The sequence below is a fragment of the Strix uralensis genome, chromosome 11 (genome assembly GCF_047716275.1).
Source record: "Strix uralensis isolate ZFMK-TIS-50842 chromosome 11, bStrUra1, whole genome shotgun sequence".
In the NCBI taxonomy this organism is placed as follows: Eukaryota; Metazoa; Chordata; class Aves; order Strigiformes; family Strigidae; genus Strix; species Strix uralensis.
The window spans coordinates 13,551,344-13,573,243 of NC_133982.1; the positions used below are offsets into that span (position 1 = coordinate 13,551,344).

Sequence of the window (21,900 nt, forward strand, 5' to 3'; positions counted from 1 at the left end):
CATTAGGAAGGAGCTTCACAAATCAAATGAAAACTTACATTTCCTTCTGTGAATAAATCCCAAAGATCTTACGACTTATTGGCACCAAGAGGTGTCCTGTTGGAGCAGCCACATTAATGCAAGCCTGGCATTAGATATACCAGATAGGTTGTAAAGAGGGTGTTATAACAAACCAACTCCAGATGAAACAGGTGTGCTGTAACTGCCCTGGTAAATTGGTACTAATGCACATCTGCCTCACCTGTTAGCATAAAAATCCCTCCTGCAATCACACTGGGCACGTCCACATGTTCCGCTATTACTCATGGTTTTGCAGTACGCTATGAAAGTAACATGGAATATTTCTTCCCTGTACTTTCAAAACGCATCGCTGAATTTGTTGCATTTATGTTATGGGAGGATTTTCTATTTAATCCTTGACATGTTGCAGCTACTTCTTATCATATGCTAAAGATACGTATATTAAAAAAATGAGCCACCCTTGACTAAGATTGTTGGCAACAGGTACTGCTCTTTCCCCTGCAACTAATGCTAAAAAATAATTTATTGCTGACAATGAAAAACCTTCTGGTACAGTCAATGACATCTCTGAAAACACGACAGAGACTAGAGGGACCTATATAGAGGATATATTTGCCAAAATAACTCAAACTCATCTACATTTGAAACGGATTAGAATGGATTCAAGACAGACTCTGCATTATAAGAACATGCAGAAACTCCATTATTTGGAGCACACTAACAGTAGGATGCAGAAAAAGGCTGGCTGACATCATTCACCCCCCCCACTCTCTCTCCTTCAAGAACCCATCTCTTCATCTTACCACGTCAAACAAGCAATTCTCCTTATGAGCCACTCTCTCCCTGAATCCGAACCTTCCTCCTACCAGCAGGATTCAGTTTTTGATGACTCCTTTTATTTTTTCCCTTAAGCACCTAACAGCATTATCTCTTTCTGTGATCTCAACCCAAAAAGTACTTGTAAACAACCACCATCCAATTAAATGATTTTCACCTATTGCAGCTCCTTTACAATACAAAAAAACTTGACCCACGCAAAAGTTAGGTACAACTAAACCAACATAATGCAATTACCACGACCTACTCCAATACAGATTTTCGAATCAGAGCAGAAACAAACCCAGTGTCGCACTCAAATTCGCGAAAAGGCTTTAAGAAAAGACCCTTTTACCTATCGAGAGTGAAGTAATTTTAAGTGACATTCCCGAGATGAAGAAACACAAAAAAAATACTAAGTGGCAGTTCATAATCAAAATAATGCAGACTAAATTTTAAAGATGACAAAGCATTACAAGAAGAACTGTACTTCAAATGGGCTTCAGAGCTTTCAAACTTTTAAAGCTCAAGAGCAAGTAGGTTTTAAGGGAACAAAGAAATCTAATGCTACCTATTCAAATCCATCAAAATCACAACAAGAGGCCTCAATCCCAGCGAAACCATGTGTCTAGGATGATTCTGAGAGTCTACATGAATTATCACCTTTCCAGGGGTTTTTTGGAGTGCTGTTTTCTTTCTTCTGTCTTATTTTGTTCTTTGGAGTCACAATTTTAATTCTCCTTTAAGGCAGCTTAAACCTAGAAAATAAAAGTAGAACTGAGTCACACAATGACATAAGAAGAGAAATGAAAACCAAAAATGGTTAATACCAAAGCAATAGCAGGTCGAAATAGGAAAAGCCTTCAAAAATTAGGAAGGAGAGGGTTATTTACCTATATCGGAATCTCAACTCGAAGAGAAGGGCACTCTCTCAGATACTCAAGAGTTGGAGGGACAATAACGGCAGGACCGCTAGCCTGTCAAGCCAGCTCCTCCAGGGAATTGAAGTAAAAGATAAGTACTGAAGAATGGGACAGGAAGTAACCCAGAAAGCAGAGCTGCTGGGAAATTAAAATCACTCCCTTGCAGGAGTTCATGCTTCAGGAACCGTCAAGCGCACACACACAAAAAAAAAAAAAAAATCCGACCAAGCCCCAGCGCAGAGTTTCAAGGCCCGGCGGCGGGGACAGCAAGCCCGGGCGCCGCCGGGGGCTGGGGAAGCGGAGGACGCGCTCCGGAGGGGCCCGAGGCTCCTCTCCGCCCTCACCGCCCGGGGAGCACACACACACTCCCCCCCCGCCCCCCTTCGCAGGCTGCCCCAGGAGCACGGCGGCGGCGGGCCCGGCGCCGGGCGGAGTGGCCCGGAGCCTGCCCACCCCCCGCGGCCGGGGCGGGCAGAGACGGCGCGTGGGGGGGGGGGCCGCACACCCCCTCCCGAGGGGGGGCGGCGTAGGGGTGGGGGGGAGCCCCCCTCACAGCCCGCTGAGGGGGAGCGGGGTGGAGCAGGCCGGCGGCGAGCCCCGCCGGAGGGGTGGCCCGGCGGCAGCGAGGGGAGGCCCCGCGGCGGGCCATGGGGTCGCGCCCCCCCCCAACACCACCCGCCTCCCCCCCGTAAGGGAGTCTCAGGGCAGACAGGGCTCCGCCGCCCGCGGCCGTTACCTGTCTGCCGCCGGGGGTGGGGGGGGCCGGCGCGCAGCCGTGCGCAGCCGCCCCCCGCGCTGGCGGCGGCGGCGGGGCGGGGGGAGCGGCGGGGCCGGCCGCGGGAGGGGGCCGAGCCGTGTGGGGACACTTTGCACCGAGCCGCCCCCCTCGGCTCGCTGCGGGGTCAGCGGGCAGGGACTGACCTCCGCCGCCGCCAATCGGCTGCCGCCGCGCTGGGCCCGCCCCCAACCGCGCGGCGCCGCTACATCTGATTGGGCGCCGGGCTGACGGCGGCTCCGCCCACGGCTCTTCCCCCTTGCCGTAAAGGTGCAGGGGAGGGGGAGGGCTTTGCGACAGGGGAGGGGAGGGGAAAGGGGGCGGCTGCGGCGGTTCCGGCGTTTTGACGGAGGACGGTTGGGCCTTACGGCGCCCTGTCTCCCGGGGGCGGGTGAGTCGCGGCCGTTGCCTAGCAGCGGTTGCCTAGCGGCGGGACGGGGAGGGAGGGGCGGGGCCCGTATGCGCGGGGTGACTAAGCGGGGCCGCGGGCTTCCAGGTGGGGGCGGGGTTTGGAGGGGGCGGTCGCATGGGTCGAGGGAAGGGGCGGAGCCTCGGCGTCGGGCGGGAGGCCTGAGGGGAGCCCCCGGCTGAGGGGCGGCGGGTGCAGGGGGCTCGGGACTGGCCTGGGTGGGTGAAGGAGCACGGAGCGGCGCCCGTTGAGGGGTAGGAGGGGACCGGAGGCGGTGCTGAAGGGAACGGTGGCGCAGAAGGCCTCGGCTGGCCCTCAGGCTCGGGGGGGGTGGGTTGGGGAAGCTGACGGGGCCTTCTGGGAGAGGGTAAGGGGGAGAAGGGCCTGTAGGCCGGAAGGGCGGCGCGGGGCTCTCCGCGCCCGCTGTTTTGGGGCGGTGGTTACACAAATCCGTGCTCTCCTCTCCGTTCCCTGTCAGACTGGAGTGTCGCTTTTAACGAGGTCTTCCTACCAGTAACCCAGTGCTGGCATTTCTGAAAGGCCAGTGGGAGAGGTACAGTAAGGGTCCAGGGAGGGCGGATGGGGTCTCTCTAGTCCCGTCTAGTGGCTAAAGATGCTTGCGGAAGAGTAAATAAAGCATCTGGCATGCTTAGGTGTCAAAGTTGACAGTCAGGGATTGGGCAGCTCGCAGCAGAGGTTATTTACAACCTCTGGAAAGAATTGACATTATTTTAGAGGCATTTACAGAATTTCAGCACTGAGCGGAAGCATATTCTTTGAGAGATGAGTCTACGAAGTCATTGCAGGTACAGGTAGTCCAAAGTATATTTTATTTCTTAGATGATTCAACCATTCCATTGTAAGGAGATCCAGAGCCTTCAAACTCATACCCATAAGTCATGGAGTGTGGTTTCATTTTGCTTTATCTGATTTTAATGAAAATAGGGTTTTTCTGGATAGTTTGTTTTCTCCCAATTGCTACTCACGCAATTACCATTTAGTAGTGTATATATAACAGGGAAAGACTAATACAGGGACTTAACAATAGCCTTGTTTAATCATGCCTCTTCGCTAATATCTCTGAGTAATTGTGTGTCATAAGCCATTTGTGTTAGTAAAAAAAAGTAGATGTGATATCAACAATGTTAGCCCAGTCCAATGTTTTCTATGACATTGTGCTAAATTCAATATCCCACTTTGTAGAAATACACGTATTTTATAACTCGGATTTAGGATATTCTGGAGGTGTTTGCAACCACTTAAACTTCACTTGCTTGGTTTATGGTGGTCCTTAAACCTTACAGGCTTCAGCTGCCATCTGAGTTTTCATCCCCAGTTCATTTCCTTTTCCATTGAGTTTCTTCTCTAATTGTGTTTGCAGCTCCTCATGACTTTGATTTTGATCTTAAAGCCTAACTAAAGTAGTCATGAAAATAAGTATAACAAAATATTTATGTGTTTTTTTCTTATATAGTTTTCCTTTCTGTCTTTTGCCTGATCAGTCTATACATAATGTTTTTAGAACTGTTTCCTATGGTTTATGCAGGAGTCTGGCACTGTGAGACGTTACGTTAATTGGGTTTTAGATGCTATCACGAATAAATAAATAATACAAGTAAGGGTTGGAGTTTGTCATTTCTTGTGGATGAATGTGATTGCTTTTCTTTACTCTTCATCTTTGAGCTTTTCACTGTGCTCTCTTACTATTTCTGAAATTTAGTCATTGTCTGACGTTTTCCTCCTCTTTGAAGTAAATTTCTTCAAAATAAGCCCCCTCACATTTCATTTTCTTTAATGACTTCTATTCATGAACTGTTGTCATGTGTGAGTGAGACATATCTCATAGATGTTTTTGTAAAGTGTTCTGCAAATTAATGGTATAATATAAGTGTATTATGGTAGGATCAGGGAAAGCACAACCAGTATCATGCGGTGAAGGTAAAATCTCACAGCGCTTGTCCTAGAGGAGTTTTAAATCTCTTCTGCCTTAACAACCTTGCTGTATCGTATGAACTTGTGCATGAGAGATCTGTTCATTTACCATGTAGGATGATAATTCAAGTTGATCTTGATCACAGAAGTAAATGTGTTGAGATAATTTTACTTTATTAGGTATTCATTTAGGAGGAAATAAAACTCAAAGATAGGAACAATAGCTATATAAAATATTTAGAGTGATTTCTGAAGAAATTTTATGAGGTTTCAGGTCATAAATTTCTACCTCAAGTAGAATTCCAAATAGATTCTGCAAATGAAGAAGGAATTTATTGTCTGAAGTATTGGATATATTCTTAACATCGGATACATTCTTAAAATGTGGAATATGGGAAAGGATGGGGGAAGGGTTCTTAGCTCTACCAGGTGAGGAACATACTATAACATTTTCGAGTTGTCAGGTCAGCCATTGCTAAATGTGTCTTCAGAAATACCATAGCAGAGTAAATGGTAGATCGCTCCCTGCAGGCAACTTCTTATTCTCTAATTTTAGATTATCTTCTGAAGGAAGTAACTGCCTGATGGTGGAAGAAGTGGGGAGTCTGGGTAGCATATCTTGGTCTACCCCTAATCCTTTGTACTTTTGGGAAGCCATTTTGTCAATACATACTTCAGTTGCAGTTAAAAAAACAAATTGTAAAAGTGAAGGTGTAATTCTCAATGTTTGATAGTGTTTTAAAAACTTGTGAAGATTATAAATTAAAACCATAATGCCTCATATACTGAATTTTATCATTTCATTGTTTCTTAATATTCTGCTAAAAAGCAATAGTTAAAATATTTGGTGTGATGATAAATGCAGGTGTTACTGATACATGGATGGGAAGATCTTTAGAATTTCTTACCAAGCTGTTTTCTTCCATTGGTAAGAAAGGGGAAATGTAAGATTTAAATAAAAGCCACCTACAGACAGATTGCTTCAGGAGTCTACCTGGCTGATTATGCCAGCCATAAAGATGGGGATCCAAAAAGCATGCAAACCCCAAATTCTTACAAACAACTTAAGTCCCACTCCTAGCTTCACACTAGATAAAGGTAATGAGTTTGTTTGGGTTTTTTTATTAAAAGAGTTCTGGTTAGAGAACATGTTAAAACTGTCCTAAAAAGATAAGTATTACAGACTAACATCACTCTTCATACAGGTGAAAAAGAAAGCCTGATGTTCCTTTTTGTAAGGTATCTGTCTATCCATTTACATAATGGGTAGAAGATTGTGGGTGCTTAGGTGCCCACACTTTAAAGAGAGATTTGAATTCTTAATAGCACTTCTTTTTAAGCTATAGTGAATATTCCAGTATTGTGATCTAAAGATATGTTCCACTGACATGGTGATAAAGATTATTGGTTTTATACCTTTCCTGAATATGATTAAGTATTTTTATTGGCTCTTAAATAAGTTTTACAATTTCTTTTTTAAGTATTTTTTAATTTTAAACTTCTCAGGCACTGGGCCCTTGAGACCAGCCCTGTGGCACTATTGGTCCTTTGCATTATCAGAAAACCTGGTTTGGATTTCAAGATGTAGGTGCTCAGAATAAGAGTGGTGCACATGTAGATGTAAAGGAATTCTTTGGTCCTCCTTACTAAATTAAGAGCCCAGTCCTCCCCTCCTGTATATTCACGCTACTCACCTTGAGCCTGTGTACAACGGAAGGCAAGACTTGTCCTTTGGTTTCCATTTTTTTTGAGAGGTGTTGCCATATCCAGCCTTGGTGGAGCAATAAACATCACCAGTTCAGATGAATTTGCAGTTGAAACTTGGTGCCTGTTTTTGGAGGAATCTGTCACAAAATAATGTGGTTTTGGTAGTTTTAGCAATGTAGAGAAAGATTTGATCCAAGTTCTCATATCTTTCAGAATTAATCCCTAGTATTAGTCACCTTTGGTTTTGTTAGTTCCAGCAAATGAATGTTGTTGTCAGTAGTGTAATTTCGGAACTGTAAACTTCTTCACAGCATGGTAGTTCGTGTATCGTTTTAGTGCCTCACTGGGACAGTTTTGTGCAACTATCACTCCTGCTGTTTTTAAACAGTGAATTTGTATTTTCAAAATGAGTTGAATAATGGTAGTATTAACTCTGTAAAAATGTGTGTTGCTCTTTGTATCTTTCTAGTTATCTATTAAGTTCAGTAATAGCACAATATTTATTTCTAGGTAACTTAGAAGAGAAATGCCTAATACTGCTTCTATTTCTCTTACTGGATAAAAATAACTTCGAAGCTGCTTTGCAGTGACCATGAATAATCAGTGAAGACCTACGTCATTTTATGGAATATTGGATGTTCTCATAATGAAGATCTCTCTTCTGCAGCAGATGTATAAGGATGTACTGGTAGGCATTCCACTAGCAAAGGAAAGCCATCATTATACCTCTTTACTTAATCTGTGTGTTGAGCAGTCACCAGAAAGAGATGAATCATGTAATTGGATGCATCTGCCATCTACTAATGGTGGTATTAGGAGCCATCAGGACACTGATATGTCAGATGTGGTTGTCCCTGAAACAGATGATATATCAAATAGCTTTGCAAACATGAACTCCTCATTCTGTCCACGAGAAGTGATGCTGCTTCAGTTAACCCTGATCAAGATGATGGTTGCTAAAGCAGAGTCCCAGGAAATAGAACTCAGTGCAAGACAGAAGTACTGTGAAATCTTTGTCCCTCTTCTGAAGGAGGCAAAAATTGACTCAAAATTGGTAAGCTTTTATAAACTTTTGAAAGACATTTGTGAAAGGAGGAAAAAATAAAAATGAACATGCCTGACATACTTTTTCTTTCTACACATCTGCAGGTTTGTCTGCTTGGTAGTTCTGATCAGCTGTTATCTCACATGGCTTCAAAAAGTTTAGCATCTCTTGTGTATTTCCAGCTGAAGGAAGAGGTGAGTATGGCATAACTTTTCACAGCTTAAAAAAAAAAAAACTTAGTGAGTATGTGCCTTCAAGTTGTTCCATTTGACTCTAGAGCCAAGTTTTTGTAGTGCTTATGTGGTACAAAAGCATTCACTGTGTGACTGCTGTAAAATCTAAAAGTACTGCTAAAGAGACTGCTTTTGTAAGTAGACCCACAGAGCAACATCACAACTGCCCCTTTCTTTCATCTGTTGCCTGCATGTCTACTCTGCTCTAGCTTTCTGAAACCTGCTGATATTCAGCACACAGATGGCTAGTCCCCTCAAAATGCCACACAGTTTTGTTGAAATATGTTTAGCTCCAGTATCGGGAACGATGTGAAGGTTATACAAGACAATACTATGTGATAGTTCTCCTGTAAAGTGTGTCTCAAGGGGCTTTGGGTTATAAGTGATGGATCGGAAAGATATGTAATATTCCAAGAGAATATTTCAAGCGTGTTGGGAGGGGCATGGAGTATAGAAAGAAAGGGGACCAGATGTAGAACAGAAGTTTGTAATGTGAGGTGGAATGTCTTTAGCTATAAAAATCTGGAATTTTATGAAACTATCTTAAGGTAAAATGTGTCTAGATGACAAGAAGTATTCTCTTTAAGATTGCAGTACAGGTATTTAAAAAACCCAATAGACTAGCAATACTTTTACAGTTACTTAATATCTGTTAGGTGATGCAGTAGATAAAAACGGTAACAGCCTATTGAAAGTTAATCAAATGCTTTACTGTATTTTCTTGATTGAATATTCCAATTACTTGTGCGTTTTTTTAATTGCTGTATATTTGGTGAATATAGATTGTAGCCTCCATAGCAGGATATTTGAACATAGATTTCTATCAGAAATTTGTTTGTAGTATTTCTTGCAAAGTTGTTTGGGTCTAGGAGTTACGAATTCAGATATGGTCTGACTACAGTATTATCTGATTTTGGGGTAGTTCACATGACATTTGGAGGTTGGGTTTTCCCTTTCTGGAAAATACAGATAACTTCTACTGCATGCGTATGTGACTTCAGGTTTGTAAATAGAGGCCTATGTTCTTAAAAGGCACTGGACATATATATTGTTTCTACCTCTGTTTTGTTTATGCCTACATTTGAACCTTTTTAATGTACAATTTTAAATCATGGTATTATGATTTAATTTAATTTGCATAGCAATTCTAAAGCATACCTGATCATCTTTTTGAATGAATTTTCTTAGAATGCATTAAATGTCACCTGGCTCACCTTTAGTTTGAAGACTCTTTCAGGATTCCCTGTGAATACCCAGGTAGCAGAATGTCTGTGGACTCTTACAACTGTTATCAAGGACATCCTGAAAGATGAAGTTTTGCCCAAAGCAGGTACTGAGCAGTTTTATGATGTTATCGATACAGAAGTTCCCACTAGGGGGAGGAATGTTACTGCTAATCTCATCTGGAGCAGCCTCTGTAAAGAGCACCTCTTCATTGTAAAGAGGGTGACAAAAGTACTATTAAAAATGTAGTGGTTTAAACATGCTTAAAAACTGAGAATAGTCAGAGTCATCTGTATTCTGCTTATTCGATGATTTAGCTGACTGTGTTACACTGCAATTCCGTAATGTTGTTGTTCTTGCTGTAGGTATTTTGACGAAGTTGTTGGCTCCTCTTGACGCTGTGCTTGAAGGATTTTACAGTTCCATTCTGTTCCATCATTTTGACAGTCACCACTATACTTCACCTTATTCTGAAGCTGCAAACAATTTGATCAGTTTTATAGATCTGCTTGAAGCACTTTTGGCTTCCAGAATTGAATTAGAACTACCACTCAGATGCCAGAGAGTACTGTTTTTGAAAGTTTCTTACGTCCTGAACCTCATTAGCTCATCAATTCACTATTTAATCAAGAAGAAGTTCATTATGCTCCTTAAGAAATGTGTCCTTTACAAGTCTAGAGAAGATGCAAAAAGTGGATCACTCTTCTTACAAACCCCATCTTTATACGAGGATATGCTCGCGCTGAGTAACAGTGTTCTGCAGGTTGTGAATTTGCCTTGGCTGACTCAGATCCCGCTCCGTGAAAAGGCCAGCTACTTTGGAGGCAGTGAAGCTGCTCCTGGAGATGATACTCCTGGTGGTTCTGACCAAACTGTTCTCAGAGCCTTGAGTCTGGTTGTGCTTAAAGCGCTGGAATTCAAGTTTCAGAACTCCGCTACAGAGGCTGAAATCAAAGGTAATAGTCTCTCTTAGTTTTGTTCATTAAGCAGCAAGAGTTCTAAAGCTTTCAGATTTTGTAGTTGCAACTCATTAAGACTAAATAGACTTCAGCTGAATTAGTGGTGGTGGGAGGGAGGAAAGGGAAGACCCACCCAGGAAACCAGCTATCACTGTGTCCTTCTAATTAATTGCCTCCTTGCATTTTATCCTGCTCTTAGCCCTGCAGTATGGGGGCCTTGAAACAGCTGCATCTGAGATTGTAAACTTTTCCTGTTAAGAACATGTGTTAATATTTGAAATAGTTGAGCCAGCTTGGGAACACCAGGCTCTTCTCCAGTTGGAAAAGAAGAGAACCTGTAGCATGAGCATCTGCTCTATTCAGGGTGGGAACTAAAAGGAACTGCAGGTAACACGCTCCTGTTTTCAAATGTGGAGGTAGAACTTTAAGCACTATTATGTACTGATGTGTGGAAACAAACTCTACAACTCTGAGAGAGTTATAAAGCAGGTATGTTTATTCCGGTGCTGGGGTGCAAGGGGATTTCTCCACAAAGCTTGCACACTGGCAGCACATTTTACCAGAAACTTATAGAATGAGGATATATGTATTCATTGGATTACATAATACAAATATACATATTCATAAGTGAGGCTGGGTTAGTTCAAAAGGCTGGTGTTAGCAGTTTGTTATCTTTGCACTTGCGCATTGCCTCCTGGTGGTCATCTTCGGGAGTCTTTCGGAGGAAGGCTCACAGTCTTCTTCATCTTGTATTTTTCCTCGGAGCATGCGCAGATTCTCTTAGCCAATTTCTTGAACAACAAGAGTAGTTCCAGCCGGTTTACCCCCTCTATCTTATCTAAAACCACTAGTATCCTAGTTTCTACTGTCCATATATGGCTATCTATACTCTACAAAGACTCAACTTGTTAGAATACACCTGCTTTCCAAGAACATGTTTCTTATTTTTGCTGAACATAGTAGTCTTTGGTAAGTTTCCACAGAACAGTCTGGGCAAGCAGGATTATTAAGCAACGTTAGCAATGTTCAAAAACCTTGTAAGTTGCTATAAGTGTTGCTATAAGTAAATAAGTTGCAAAGCAAGTAATCATTTCTCTGTATCAGTACTTATCTTGGTTGAAGGTACTAGGCATTAATGTCAGACAAATAATGTAATTGGGCAAAGCCGCAGTGGTAAAAATAACGAAGCAATAAAGTAAGAGAAGGGGAAATTATGGGACTTGATGGAGAATAGTGATTGTGTTCTTCACCTGAGGTCCAGCTCTAGTCCTTTGAACTAGTAGGTGTGAAGCATACTTTTCATACCTGCTTACTTGAGTGTGTTTGTTCTACTGAACAGATGAATTGGATCAGTGGAAGAGCAGCTCTGGCCCCTGTGCTGGGGCTGTGCCACAGGGAGGCAGCGGGACGGCAGGGGAATGTGTAACTTGTGTTCTTGATGGGAGAGGATGCGTTGCTGTGTCACACGAGTAGCCGGTTAGTAGTCTTCTCCTGAGCTATAATGAAGTGGTGGGGTGAGGCTTTTTGTCTGAGACACGCTCCTGGAATCCCATCTTCCCACTTGCCTTTTAAGCTCCCAAGAGGCAGACGGTGCTCACCTCTGATGCAAAGCCACGTGCACGTGGATGTGCAAATTCTGTGATCAAAGCAGTTTGCTGGCCCTGGGTTACAGGCTTCACCGCAGAACTGGGAAGGCAGTTCTGAAGCAGCGTTTCTAGTCAAATGCAAGTGAGAATGGGTGTTCCTTATTGTCAGCCAATTGATGGTGTGGCAAAAAGTAAAAAATCATTTATATTTCTCTTTAAACAAGCATGAAATTTTGCAGCATTTTAAATATATTGAGACATTTTGATACAAGTTCTAGATATAAATATTATTTAACTTTTTCTATTTCTATGTTATGTAGCAAGCATAAAATCAATTTTTGATTCATCTGACTGTGCAGAAGAGCTCTGAATTTCTGTAAGACAGCTTCTGACCCTTTTTCCCAGATTTTGAAAGATGTTATATTTGTGATGGCAGTTGCATACTTAGAGTTTTTTAAGTATTTGTAGAGAATATTTTACTTAAGATACATCTTCTGAAAAACGTATAGAGACTGAGATTGTCTTAAGAACAAGTGACTAGAAAAAAATGTAGATTAAATCTGTTTTAGATGTCTATGAAAATTCTTTCTCAAAGAAAAAAATTCTCATTTCTTTTTCAGATTCATGACACAAAAATGAGGTTTTTAATTAGATTCAAATACCCCAAGTGTCAAGAGGAATTTCAAGTTGAAGTGGTGCTTCTATTTTAGTGACATTAAGTGGTTAAAACAAGCACCAAAATGCTTTAATATGCTAACTCTTCTTCCGGGAAGCTGGTTGATCTTACCTTTTTTTATTAACATGAATTACAGTGGCTTAACTTTAATTCATTTCAATTTTGAGAGTAATTTCCAGATAGCTTTGATTTATAGGGAAGAATTTCAGTCTGAATAGTAACTATTAATAACAAAGATAATTTGCTGTTCCTATTATTTGCTAAGAGTAAAAGCAAATCTTAAATATTAAGGAAAACTACATAATGATGTGGTAGGTAAAATTGATTCCCATGTTGCAGGAAATTTTTCAAAAGTGATAATCACTGTTTATATCAATGATGCAACTGTGCTTTTCAAACCATAGTGTGCTTCCAACAACATTAGAGTTCTTAAGGAGTACCTTTGGGGTAAAGATATAGGTCACTTTTTTTTTTCTGTTTTCTAAACATTGAATGCATGCTCTGTTACATGAAAAACGGCTACATAGTACCATGCTACGGTAAGTGAGTAGTGTTGAAGAGGTAAGTTTCTTGACTTAAGGGAAAGAGTATGTCCATCATATGAAAGCTATTTTTATGAGTAAGCTACTGCACTAAAATGGCATAAATTTTGATGTGCTTTTCCCATTCAGGAGTGTAATGTCTAGAGATTTGCAGGAAAAACACTGCTTACATTAATCCTTCCAGCAAGGATTTTACACCATCTCATGAAGGTATCTTTATCCCAAGCCTGTATGTACTTGACAACATAAATAATCCATGAAGAATTTCTTTTATAAAGACTATGGCTGTACTACAAGCTTCATACTTCATTTTACTGTAGAAATGACAATTTATTCCCATCAGCTCTAGATCACTGCAGTTAAATTATACAGTGAATCATGCTGGGGGGTGTTGCTTCAGTCCTATCAAAACATTACAGTCATATTATTACTTCATATGGGAAGAACAACCTGAGATGAAGCCTCAGCAAGGTGCTCATATTGGATCATTCCATCTGTGGCATTGACTTGATTACAACTCGCCTTTCTTTAGTTTGTGATGTACCAACGAAGCTACCTAATTGGGGAGCTAAAGGAAGGTATAAAGCCCAGCTGTGTAGGTATAGTCACAGTTTTGTAGGTTTTCTGATATATGCAGATTTTTGGAGATGTAATCTTGTTCATCAGTCTGTGAGCTTAGGTGTGAGAGGATTCACTCTGTTGTACCCAAAACTTTCTAGATTATCTCTGATTAGTCCAAGGAAATGAAGAATGCTGTTAGATGAATAAATTGTGTCCTTAAGTTTTGTCTGTCTTGGCGGGGTGGGGGTAGCACCTAATGAATCCATTTTCTGCAGGTTACTTACAATTGTTAACATTGGCATCTGAACATTGGTATGTTTGGAGCTTAATAGAGTAGTCATTCACATTGAATTTAAGGTTAGATAACTTACGGTTTTCTGCAAAATATTTTTTGATTTCTTTGGTACTAAGAAGCAAAAAATAATCTATAAAATTTGATGCTGTGTTAAATCAGTTGAGCTAAGGAATGATAAATGCATTAATGAACTGTTATGCATTGTTAATTTTTTTTTTAAAAAGTGTGTTTAGTAACAAAAAATGATTACTACTTCTTTTCAGGAGAATTTCAGAGTTCCATGTCCCAGCTGTTGATATTCTGGAGGAATCATCGGAAGTCTTCCCCACAGTCTCACCCAGTTGTACATCACTGTGAATGGCTCTCCTTGATTTTCATAGAGCAAGATGATGATATGTGGGAAGCTGCTAAAGCTTTATTACTCATTTATTTAAAATTTGATAGGTTAGTGCACATTTTATTTGGCAGAACTATGAAGAATTGTAATTTAGTGAGGTTATTGTGATATACGTAACATTTCCATTGATTATTTTTGTCTAAAGATAAAATATTTTTAATAATTAAAAAAGCCCCAAACCTCAGGACAATGTAATAATGTGTGGTGTAAGAGCAGTTAACTTTGCTGATAATTTAAGGTTTTTTTGATTGAAGTGAGGGAGTTGTGCAACTGTTTCCTATTAAATACTTTATCATATCTTGTAATTCAGAATAATTAACTTCACAGTCTAAAACAGTGATTAGACAGATAAAAGGCAAGACTCCTTAAACACTGAGAGTTTGACAAGAATGGGATGTTATAATTAAACTGCAAGGATTCAGGGACTTCTGGCAAAGTAGCCCTCTGAGGATTGGACCTCTGTTAATTCTAGTTAGTTACTAAAAACTGTTATTGCTGACAACTGAAATGTGTTCTTCCAGAATTTGTCCTGGACATTCATTTCTTCATTGTTGTTTAAATTACCATACAAGATATTATCCTGATTTAGAAAAGGTCCCTCAAGCTTCAAATGTGAAGATATTGCAAGTAGTATCTTAGATATGCACAAATCTTCTTAGATGTCTAAACAAAATGAGGCCACTCTTTTCCAATGTGCTTAGCATCCTGAAAGTTAATCTGTGTTCAGGTTTACAAAAATATTAAAATAACAATTCATGTATTGTAGGTAACTCTGTTTATTCCAGAACGTTTCCTAAGAAGGAGTGCTGTTTAGGAAGGCCTGTTTTAAGTGCTTTGGCTTCCTAAACTGTCCAAGGAACCTCCTAGCCTTACCTGCCTTCATTCTTTCTCATTCTAATATCAAAACTTCTTCTTTGGTTTTTGCTTTTTGACAAAATCAAAAAAGAGCAAGAATACTATTTTCTGGACATACCTGTGGTGGTTTTTTTTTTTAAATGTAAACTTCCATTGAATTTAATCATTTCGTGACTTACTTTTCAGGTTACGCCATGATGCTGCTGATAATTTAAGCCAAAAAGAGGAGGAAACCTGGAACTTCTGTACTCATGCAAGTGGATATAATCCTCACTGTATCTTTTTATTTTTTCTAGAAAAAATTGCATTTGATTCCACAGTACTCCTAGACTTTTTGATTTCATCAGAAACTTGCTTTCTGGAGTACTTGGTAAGGTACTTAAAGCTTCTTAGGAAAGACTGGCATCAGTTTGTAGATGTCTGTAACCATTTTGATACCAAACATGGCATATTTCAACCAATTTCTTCTGTCAAGCCCCCCCATCAAGAAAAACAAAGTTGCATGAGTGATGAGAGTGTGCAAAATGCTTGTTGTGAACCAGAACCGCAGACTCCTATATCTTTGGCTGCTTCTCACAATTACTTAGTGTTTACAGGAGAGCAAGGTGATAATGAAGTTGCAGTGTCTAACCAGTTGAACTCATTGATATGCAACGATAGTACATCTCTGCTGGGTTCTCTTCAAAGCCTTGTTAGTTATGACAGCTCTGAAGACTCTGAATTAGAATCAGATGGAAAAGAGTGCTTGGTAAACACAAAGCAGGTGCCTTTTAATAATGAGGGTGAGACAGGGATAAGGGCAACTGGTTGCAGCTACACAGATCATAAACTGAATACACTCAAGTCTGAAGTGTTGCCTCTGAAACAAAAGGGATCTAATACCTCATCCTGTTCGACTTGTACGGCGTCTTCAGATAGCATCGTTCCCCGAAGAATAATGCTTTGCAAATCAACAAAATGTTTGGAAGAACTGCAAAAAGCTATTTCTAGGTTGCAGAGAAGAAATCTTTTCCCATATAATCCATCTGCGTTGTTGAAACTGCTGAGCCACGTTGAGCAGATCAGTGAGAATGTGAATCTACAATAATCCAAAGAAGTGTTCTAGTAATTTTTTTTAACTAATACACTAGGGAACATTTCCATGAGATTAGTGACTTCTCAAGCTCGTGCCTCTTGCACCTGTCAGTGTATTTAACCTGAAACAGGATAAACATGCTTTTGGTTGACACCTTAAAAATCTGCAATTGCATTCAGTGATATGATCCATTACCTTAGGGTCCTAGGCTTATTCATGGTATGTATGTCAGTGTACAGTATATAAGAATTAATTGTTAGGTATTCAAAATTTGATAATAAATTACTAATGTGAAAGCATATCAACAATATATGATACTTAAGGTATTGTCAGTTATTCTTAATGTCATTCTATATATGAGGTCACTGCCAGATGTGTAGTGATTTATGGACTACAGTGCAGTGTTAATGCAACACTTGACTGCTTAGAGGTTGAGCTAAATAAAATATTTTAGTTGGGGACAGTTTTGGTGTTTATACTGTGTGTTCTGCATCAGTGCTTTGCTCTAAGTGGACATTCAGATGTGCTACCATAATCACAAGAATCCATGCCATGCTTTTCTTGGCTGAAGTGCTTAACTGCTGTCTAGGATGTACTTTTTTTTTTTTTTTTTTTAGTTTTTACTGTTTGCCTGATTTAATCATCAGTGTCATCATTTCACTGAAAATCTAATTTGGTTTTTCTTAGTATTTTATAGTATATTCCTTAAAATGAAAGGTAGATGTGGGACTAATACATATATTACCTACTTATAGAACATTTTAGTGGAGTGTTATATCTAAAATCAATGCAGAAGTGAAATTCCAGCAGAATTCCTCACATCCATTATGTATTTTATACAAGTATAGGATATATACCTAATAAATTTGTCCTAATAATTTTGTTAAATCAGAAACAGAGAACTAGAAAATGTCTGCAGTGCAGCGAGATGGATATTGAATTTAAATTCTTACACTTACATCTTTTGTTAGATCTAATTTGAATAACCTGAAAAGTATGTGTCTAAGACACACGCCTGGGGAAAGGCAGGTTTAGTTCAGAACAGGATCCAAACCAGTGTGTGCACTTAGCAGGAAGCCACCTGATGTTGGTACACTTGACGTGCAGCTTGTAATGATCTTACAAGGGTTAGGCAATGGGGAAGTGCTGGTGACACAGACTACTGTAAAAAGCTCAGACCTCATCAGAACTGTAAGAAGCAATTTTCCTTTTAGGATCATCTCTTGAAGGTAAGTGCCCTATTCTGATTGAGATCAAGTGAGTTCTGTCTTCCTTTTAAATAGCTATTTAGTGTTAAATTAAAATAGATGTTAAGATGAACAGTCTCTGGAGCAGGTGACTCTGACCCCCAAATCTCTGTGGCCATCTCCTAGATTAGTCCTAAATTCTGAACTCGTGAATCAATGCTGTTGGGAGGGGAGGAAAACTAAGTGAAGCTTATGGGATAATTTAGCTGGAGATTGTGGTGCTCTCCAGGGACACTTGCCTGGTGTGAATTCTCAGACAGGAAGGTTTGAACCTCAGTCTTACTCTTTCAGGATGACAGCTGTAATCACTTGGCAGTTATATAGGCAAGAGTGACCCCCTTCACTAGCATGTAGGAGATCTGAATATTCTGGGTGTGTGTTTGTGCTTTGGTTTCTTGCTGAGATAACTTTTGTACATAGGTGAGACTGCAATGAATGGAAACTTGTCCATTCATTCTTAGAGTTACTTTAGTTTAAGAACTACTCTCAGAGTTTTCCAGGGCAGAATACCTGGTTTCTCTTTACTGTTTGAACTTGGATATGCTCTAGATGCTGAGTTGCCCACTTCTGTCAGGACTAAAATGCCTCTGGGCATGTTCAAAGATGCAACTCTAGACAACTTGGGAACTTTTCAGTGCAAACAAGGGAAGTGCCTTTGGCAAGGCAGTTGAGCAAGAGTTTCTCAAGATCACAATTTTAAACATAGGTAGGTACTTACATTTCAGTGAAATCCTTTCCAGTGTCCTCACTTCTAATCTGGCCTTTGCTGACTAGTTCATTTTAACTGAGTAACTTCATTGTTTTCACTGAACATAGTATTGTTCAGCATTTCTTGGTCTATACTTTGCCAGTTGGAAGTATCTGAATTACAACAGTATTTCTCAGACACTGATAAGATAAGCAGGGTGGGAAAGGTAGAATGGGGAGGTAATTTTGATTTTAAGTGCTAGTCTTCTTGTTTGTCAGTGATTACTACAACTGCAAACATTTTTTTGAAGTAAAAGTTTAGACATCTCAGAACAGTGTGCAGAATTTAGAAAGAAGTGTAGGAGCCATAACTTCTGATTTTTTTATTTTTTATTTTTGTTGAATACAGCAAATCCAATTGCAGTCCAACTGTATTTAATTCTTACAGGCATGAAGTTGATTGTGTGCCCAGTTGGTTATTAGTGGTGATCATTCCCACATGTTTCACTTCTCAGAAAGCCATTGTTTTAATTCTCAGAATGTTTTAGTGGTAAAAATGGGTAAATGTGGTTTGTATCTGGCAACTAGATACCTTAACATGTTGATATTTTACCATTTATGAACTGTAGGATCTGAGATGGAGTAAAATTGATGTGGGTCAATTTTTATTTTTTATTGAACACAAAATGAGTGTAAGCAGTGAATGTAGGTAGTAGTTCTATGGCTATATGCAAAAAGTCTAGCACAAAGAAAACACCTTGGAAAAGAATTTGTATTTTAATCTGTTGGTGGGGTGGCTGGGGTTTGGTTGTTGGTTTTTTATTGGTGTGAGTTTTTACTATCTCAAATTTTTAGGCAGAGCTGTTACTTCATTTACTAGAGCAAATTAACTCAGCTGCAGAACCTATTACCAATGTTAAATTAGCATTTAGGAACTAGGTCAGTTATTACTGAGGTTGATGTGCCTTACCTTTGGATATTGATACCTTAACAACTTTTCTTGTATTATTTCAAAGCAAGACACTGACCAAATCAGGTGATCTGTCTGGAGGCAGTTTTCTATCTGAGGACTTATCCTGAAATGTCCACAGTCTCCATTTATGTCTGTGCAGTTGTTTTGAGGAGTTTATCTTGAACATCAGTTGAATAAATTATGCTTTAATGAGGTAAGCAGTTAGCACTAGAAGTTGCTTACAGGATGTGCTTTTTAAAAAGAATATTTTTGAACTTGAATATTTGTAGAGCTTGATTGCAATTACAGCTGAATCCAGGTGGTTCCATGCTTGTGGTTCTTCAAACTAGATTTCATCCAATATTTTTATGACTTCTTTCCATTCTAGTTTTAAGACTTATAATACAAGTTTTAATCCTGTAATACAAGAATAAAAACCAACCTTGAGAATTTCTATGCTTACAATACTCTTGTAAAGCTTGGAATAAGGACTCTTGGTGGTTCCCTGGTTTGTCACTGCAGGATAAGCATTGTTTGTACTTACAAAGTCAGTCTGGGATGGTGTCTGAAGTCAGTATCAAGTATTTATCACAGCCTTTTAGTGTTAGTAGGAGTGAAAATACGGTGGGCATTACAATTTTATTTCTGTGTATTTTCCCTTAAGAGTTGTCCAAATGAATTTGCAAATTCTTGTTGTATTTCATGCAACTCTTAGGCTACCTGGTTTACTCTGCAATCTTGTTAAAGCCAATTGTATGTGTCAGCATGGATGATAGGCAGTCTTTTATCACCAGCTCAACAGCAGGCATGGACCTGTACTTGGTTGAGAAGCATCTCTGGGACTTAAGCTTTTCCAAGTCATTGTCTTTTTAAAATGTTGTGTGAATGAGTTTATTGCTGATAATTGTCACAGACACTCTTTAATAGACAAGCTGGCTTGCTGCTTTTTCTGTACAGCAAGGAAGGAAGGAATGCAACAATACATTTTGTGGTAAAAAGCTTGCATGGAGAATTACAATATCTTTAGTTATTTCTGGTTCCTACTTACCTGTGCTGCAAAACATGAGTTTTGTCAGTCAGCAGTGCCCTTTCAGGGGGAGGATTTGGAAAAACTGTGAAACGTTCAAAAAAGTAGCACACACAACCTCAAAAGTAGTAGCACTGCTGAATGTTGGCTTCCTTAAAAGGTTGGTAGGGAAAGTTTGTATGTATGTGTCCTGAACTGATGTCAGGAGTTCTCTCTGCTAATTGCAGTTGTCCAGGAACCTGCCCCATCTCATCCTGGTGCTAGAGAGTTGAAACCTGAAAGATTTTCTGTGGAGCTTCAAAGAGCCTCCAAATGTCCATAGCTACTTTGAAGAAAGCAATAGCTACATAGAAAACAATGGATAAGATTTTGAAGCCTATTTATCAAAACAGCATGTACTGGTTAAGTAAAAAAGATTTGTCATCAAATGACAAAATCCTGTGTGCTTATTTCTACATTCACAATGTTCACCCTTTGCTTGCTAGCTTTATCTTCAAATGTAATCTTTCAGAATTTGTTGACTCTTAAAGTAACTTTGTTACTACAGACCTTTTATAGCTATTTCATGTAGGGATTTAACTGAAACAGAAATGAATGCTTTCTGGAAATTTATCTCCAGTACTTGGGTTCCTTGATAGTGTTTATATTCTTCAAGAAAATCATGTATGAAATGGTGTTCTCTTTCTGCCGACACTGCTACAGCTGCTGTGAGAATTAGGCAAAGATCCATTGTGCAGCAAATGTAAAACTTTTATTTTTTAAAAGTATTTATCTCCTCAAGGGTGAATCTAGTACTTAGTCATCTTCGACAGAATATTGGTCCCTCTAAAGGAGTGTTTCTTCACCTAAGCTAAAAATACTGACCAGTATGATGCCGGTGTTTTCTGTAATTTTCCATTATGAGCTGATGCAGAGGGGGGATTTGCTGGCTGTGAAGCATAAAAGGGATTGCCTTACAGTTTCACCAGGCAAATGTTCTTACTTTGAACTTGTGTTCTCTGGATGGGTAAAGATTGGTGCTCTAAGTCTTCTAGTAATGTAATCAAACAGCATTTGCAGCATTGTCTAATGTGCAAGTGTTACAAATTGCTGAGGTTTATTTTCATACAGCTGCTAAACCAGTGCTTCCAGCTCTGAAGATCAACGAGGCATATTTTTTTTTAATCCTATATTATTTGGACTCTTGGAAATGAATTAAAAAACTCTCTGAATTAATTGGTTGGACTAATTGTTAAATCTCTAGTGTTACAGCCAGAAGATTTTGTGTTTTGGTTTTCTGCATCTTAAGATAGTAATAGCACACAGGAGTATTATTTGAGTGAATTTGCAGTGCTGTATTTGGAGTGGAAAGGGTGAACTGTAGAATCCTTAGATACATTTGTTCTTGCTAAGATTTTAAGAGTAACATGCAAGTTTTAACAGACTGTTTAATATAAATGTGAGCAACTGAAGTTACTTTTCTTGCTTAAATTTACCTTTTCAAAGGTATCAGAACATACTTGGTGAAAATACCTTATATAGATCTACAGTTACGTTTGAATTGCTCTAGTGTTTCTGGTTACTAGAAAGGTGAATTTGGCAAGGGTGGACAAGTTGATGCTAAATCAAGGGGAAAGAAAAAAAATCTTCTCACCAAGGATAACTTAAAGACAAAACAGACCAGGCATAAAGGATGCTGACCAAACTGTAACCAGATTAATTCTTCACTAAATCACATGTACCTCTCCGTGCCTCTAGATATGAGAGCATTCTTAATTGCTGTCCTGGATGCTTATTGATACACTGTATGTTCAGTATTTAAATGAAATACAGCCAGGAGTTTGTAACACCTTGAAAGTAGTAGCATAACTGTGGTATTTATATCCCTCAATTGTTAAGTGTGTGAGAGAAATTGGTTAGAAAGTAGTCCCTAGGTAGTGTCAATGTCTGTCCCTGGAGGCTTTTTCCTAAGGCGTA

The 21,900-nt window shown here is 39.7% G+C and overlaps 3 protein-coding genes across 13 annotated transcripts in view; 2 read left to right on the forward strand and 1 right to left on the reverse strand.

Moving 5' to 3' along the window:
• Positions 1 to 2,555, reverse strand: part of ASB7 (ankyrin repeat and SOCS box containing 7) — a 31,533-nt gene extending 28,978 nt beyond the window's left edge. For 5 of the 6 annotated variants that reach the window (XM_074880204.1, XM_074880202.1, XM_074880207.1 and 2 more), the window contains exons 1-2: positions 2,497 to 2,555; positions 1,501 to 1,595 (exon numbers count right to left, since the gene is read on the reverse strand). The gene's annotated coding sequence lies outside the window, so the exon portion shown is untranslated. Of the gene's footprint in view, positions 1 to 1,500; positions 1,596 to 1,730; positions 1,834 to 2,496 lie in introns of those variants that run through there. The other variant, XM_074880203.1, reaches the window with a different exon arrangement.
• A 316-nt stretch (positions 2,556 to 2,871) lies between these two features.
• On the forward strand, positions 2,872 to 16,494 carry LINS1 (lines homolog 1). Of its 6 annotated transcripts, none has more exons than XM_074880080.1 (7): positions 2,872 to 2,926; positions 7,094 to 7,637; positions 7,733 to 7,822; positions 9,050 to 9,191; positions 9,451 to 10,041; positions 13,968 to 14,148; positions 15,143 to 16,494. In XM_074880080.1, exons 2-7 carry the CDS (start codon positions 7,230 to 7,232, stop codon positions 16,041 to 16,043), a joined length of 2,313 nt encoding a protein of 770 aa, XP_074736181.1. In that variant the 5' UTR covers positions 2,872 to 2,926; positions 7,094 to 7,229; the 3' UTR covers positions 16,044 to 16,494. The 6 variants fall into 6 exon arrangements, with proteins under 6 accessions (XP_074736181.1, XP_074736182.1, XP_074736180.1 ...); XM_074880081.1 differs by lacking the exon at positions 2,872 to 2,926 and adding an exon at positions 3,017 to 3,031; XM_074880079.1 differs by lacking the exon at positions 2,872 to 2,926 and adding an exon at positions 3,105 to 3,162.
• Positions 16,495 to 16,618: 124 nt separating this feature from the next.
• The window catches only part of CERS3 (ceramide synthase 3), a 51,550-nt gene continuing 46,268 nt past the window's right edge, over positions 16,619 to 21,900 (forward strand). Inside the window, exon 1 of the mRNA XM_074880083.1 lies at positions 16,619 to 19,131. Within this exon, the coding sequence (XP_074736184.1) occupies positions 19,127 to 19,131 (5 nt within the window). The 5' untranslated portion in view covers positions 16,619 to 19,126. The remainder of the gene's footprint in view (positions 19,132 to 21,900) is intronic.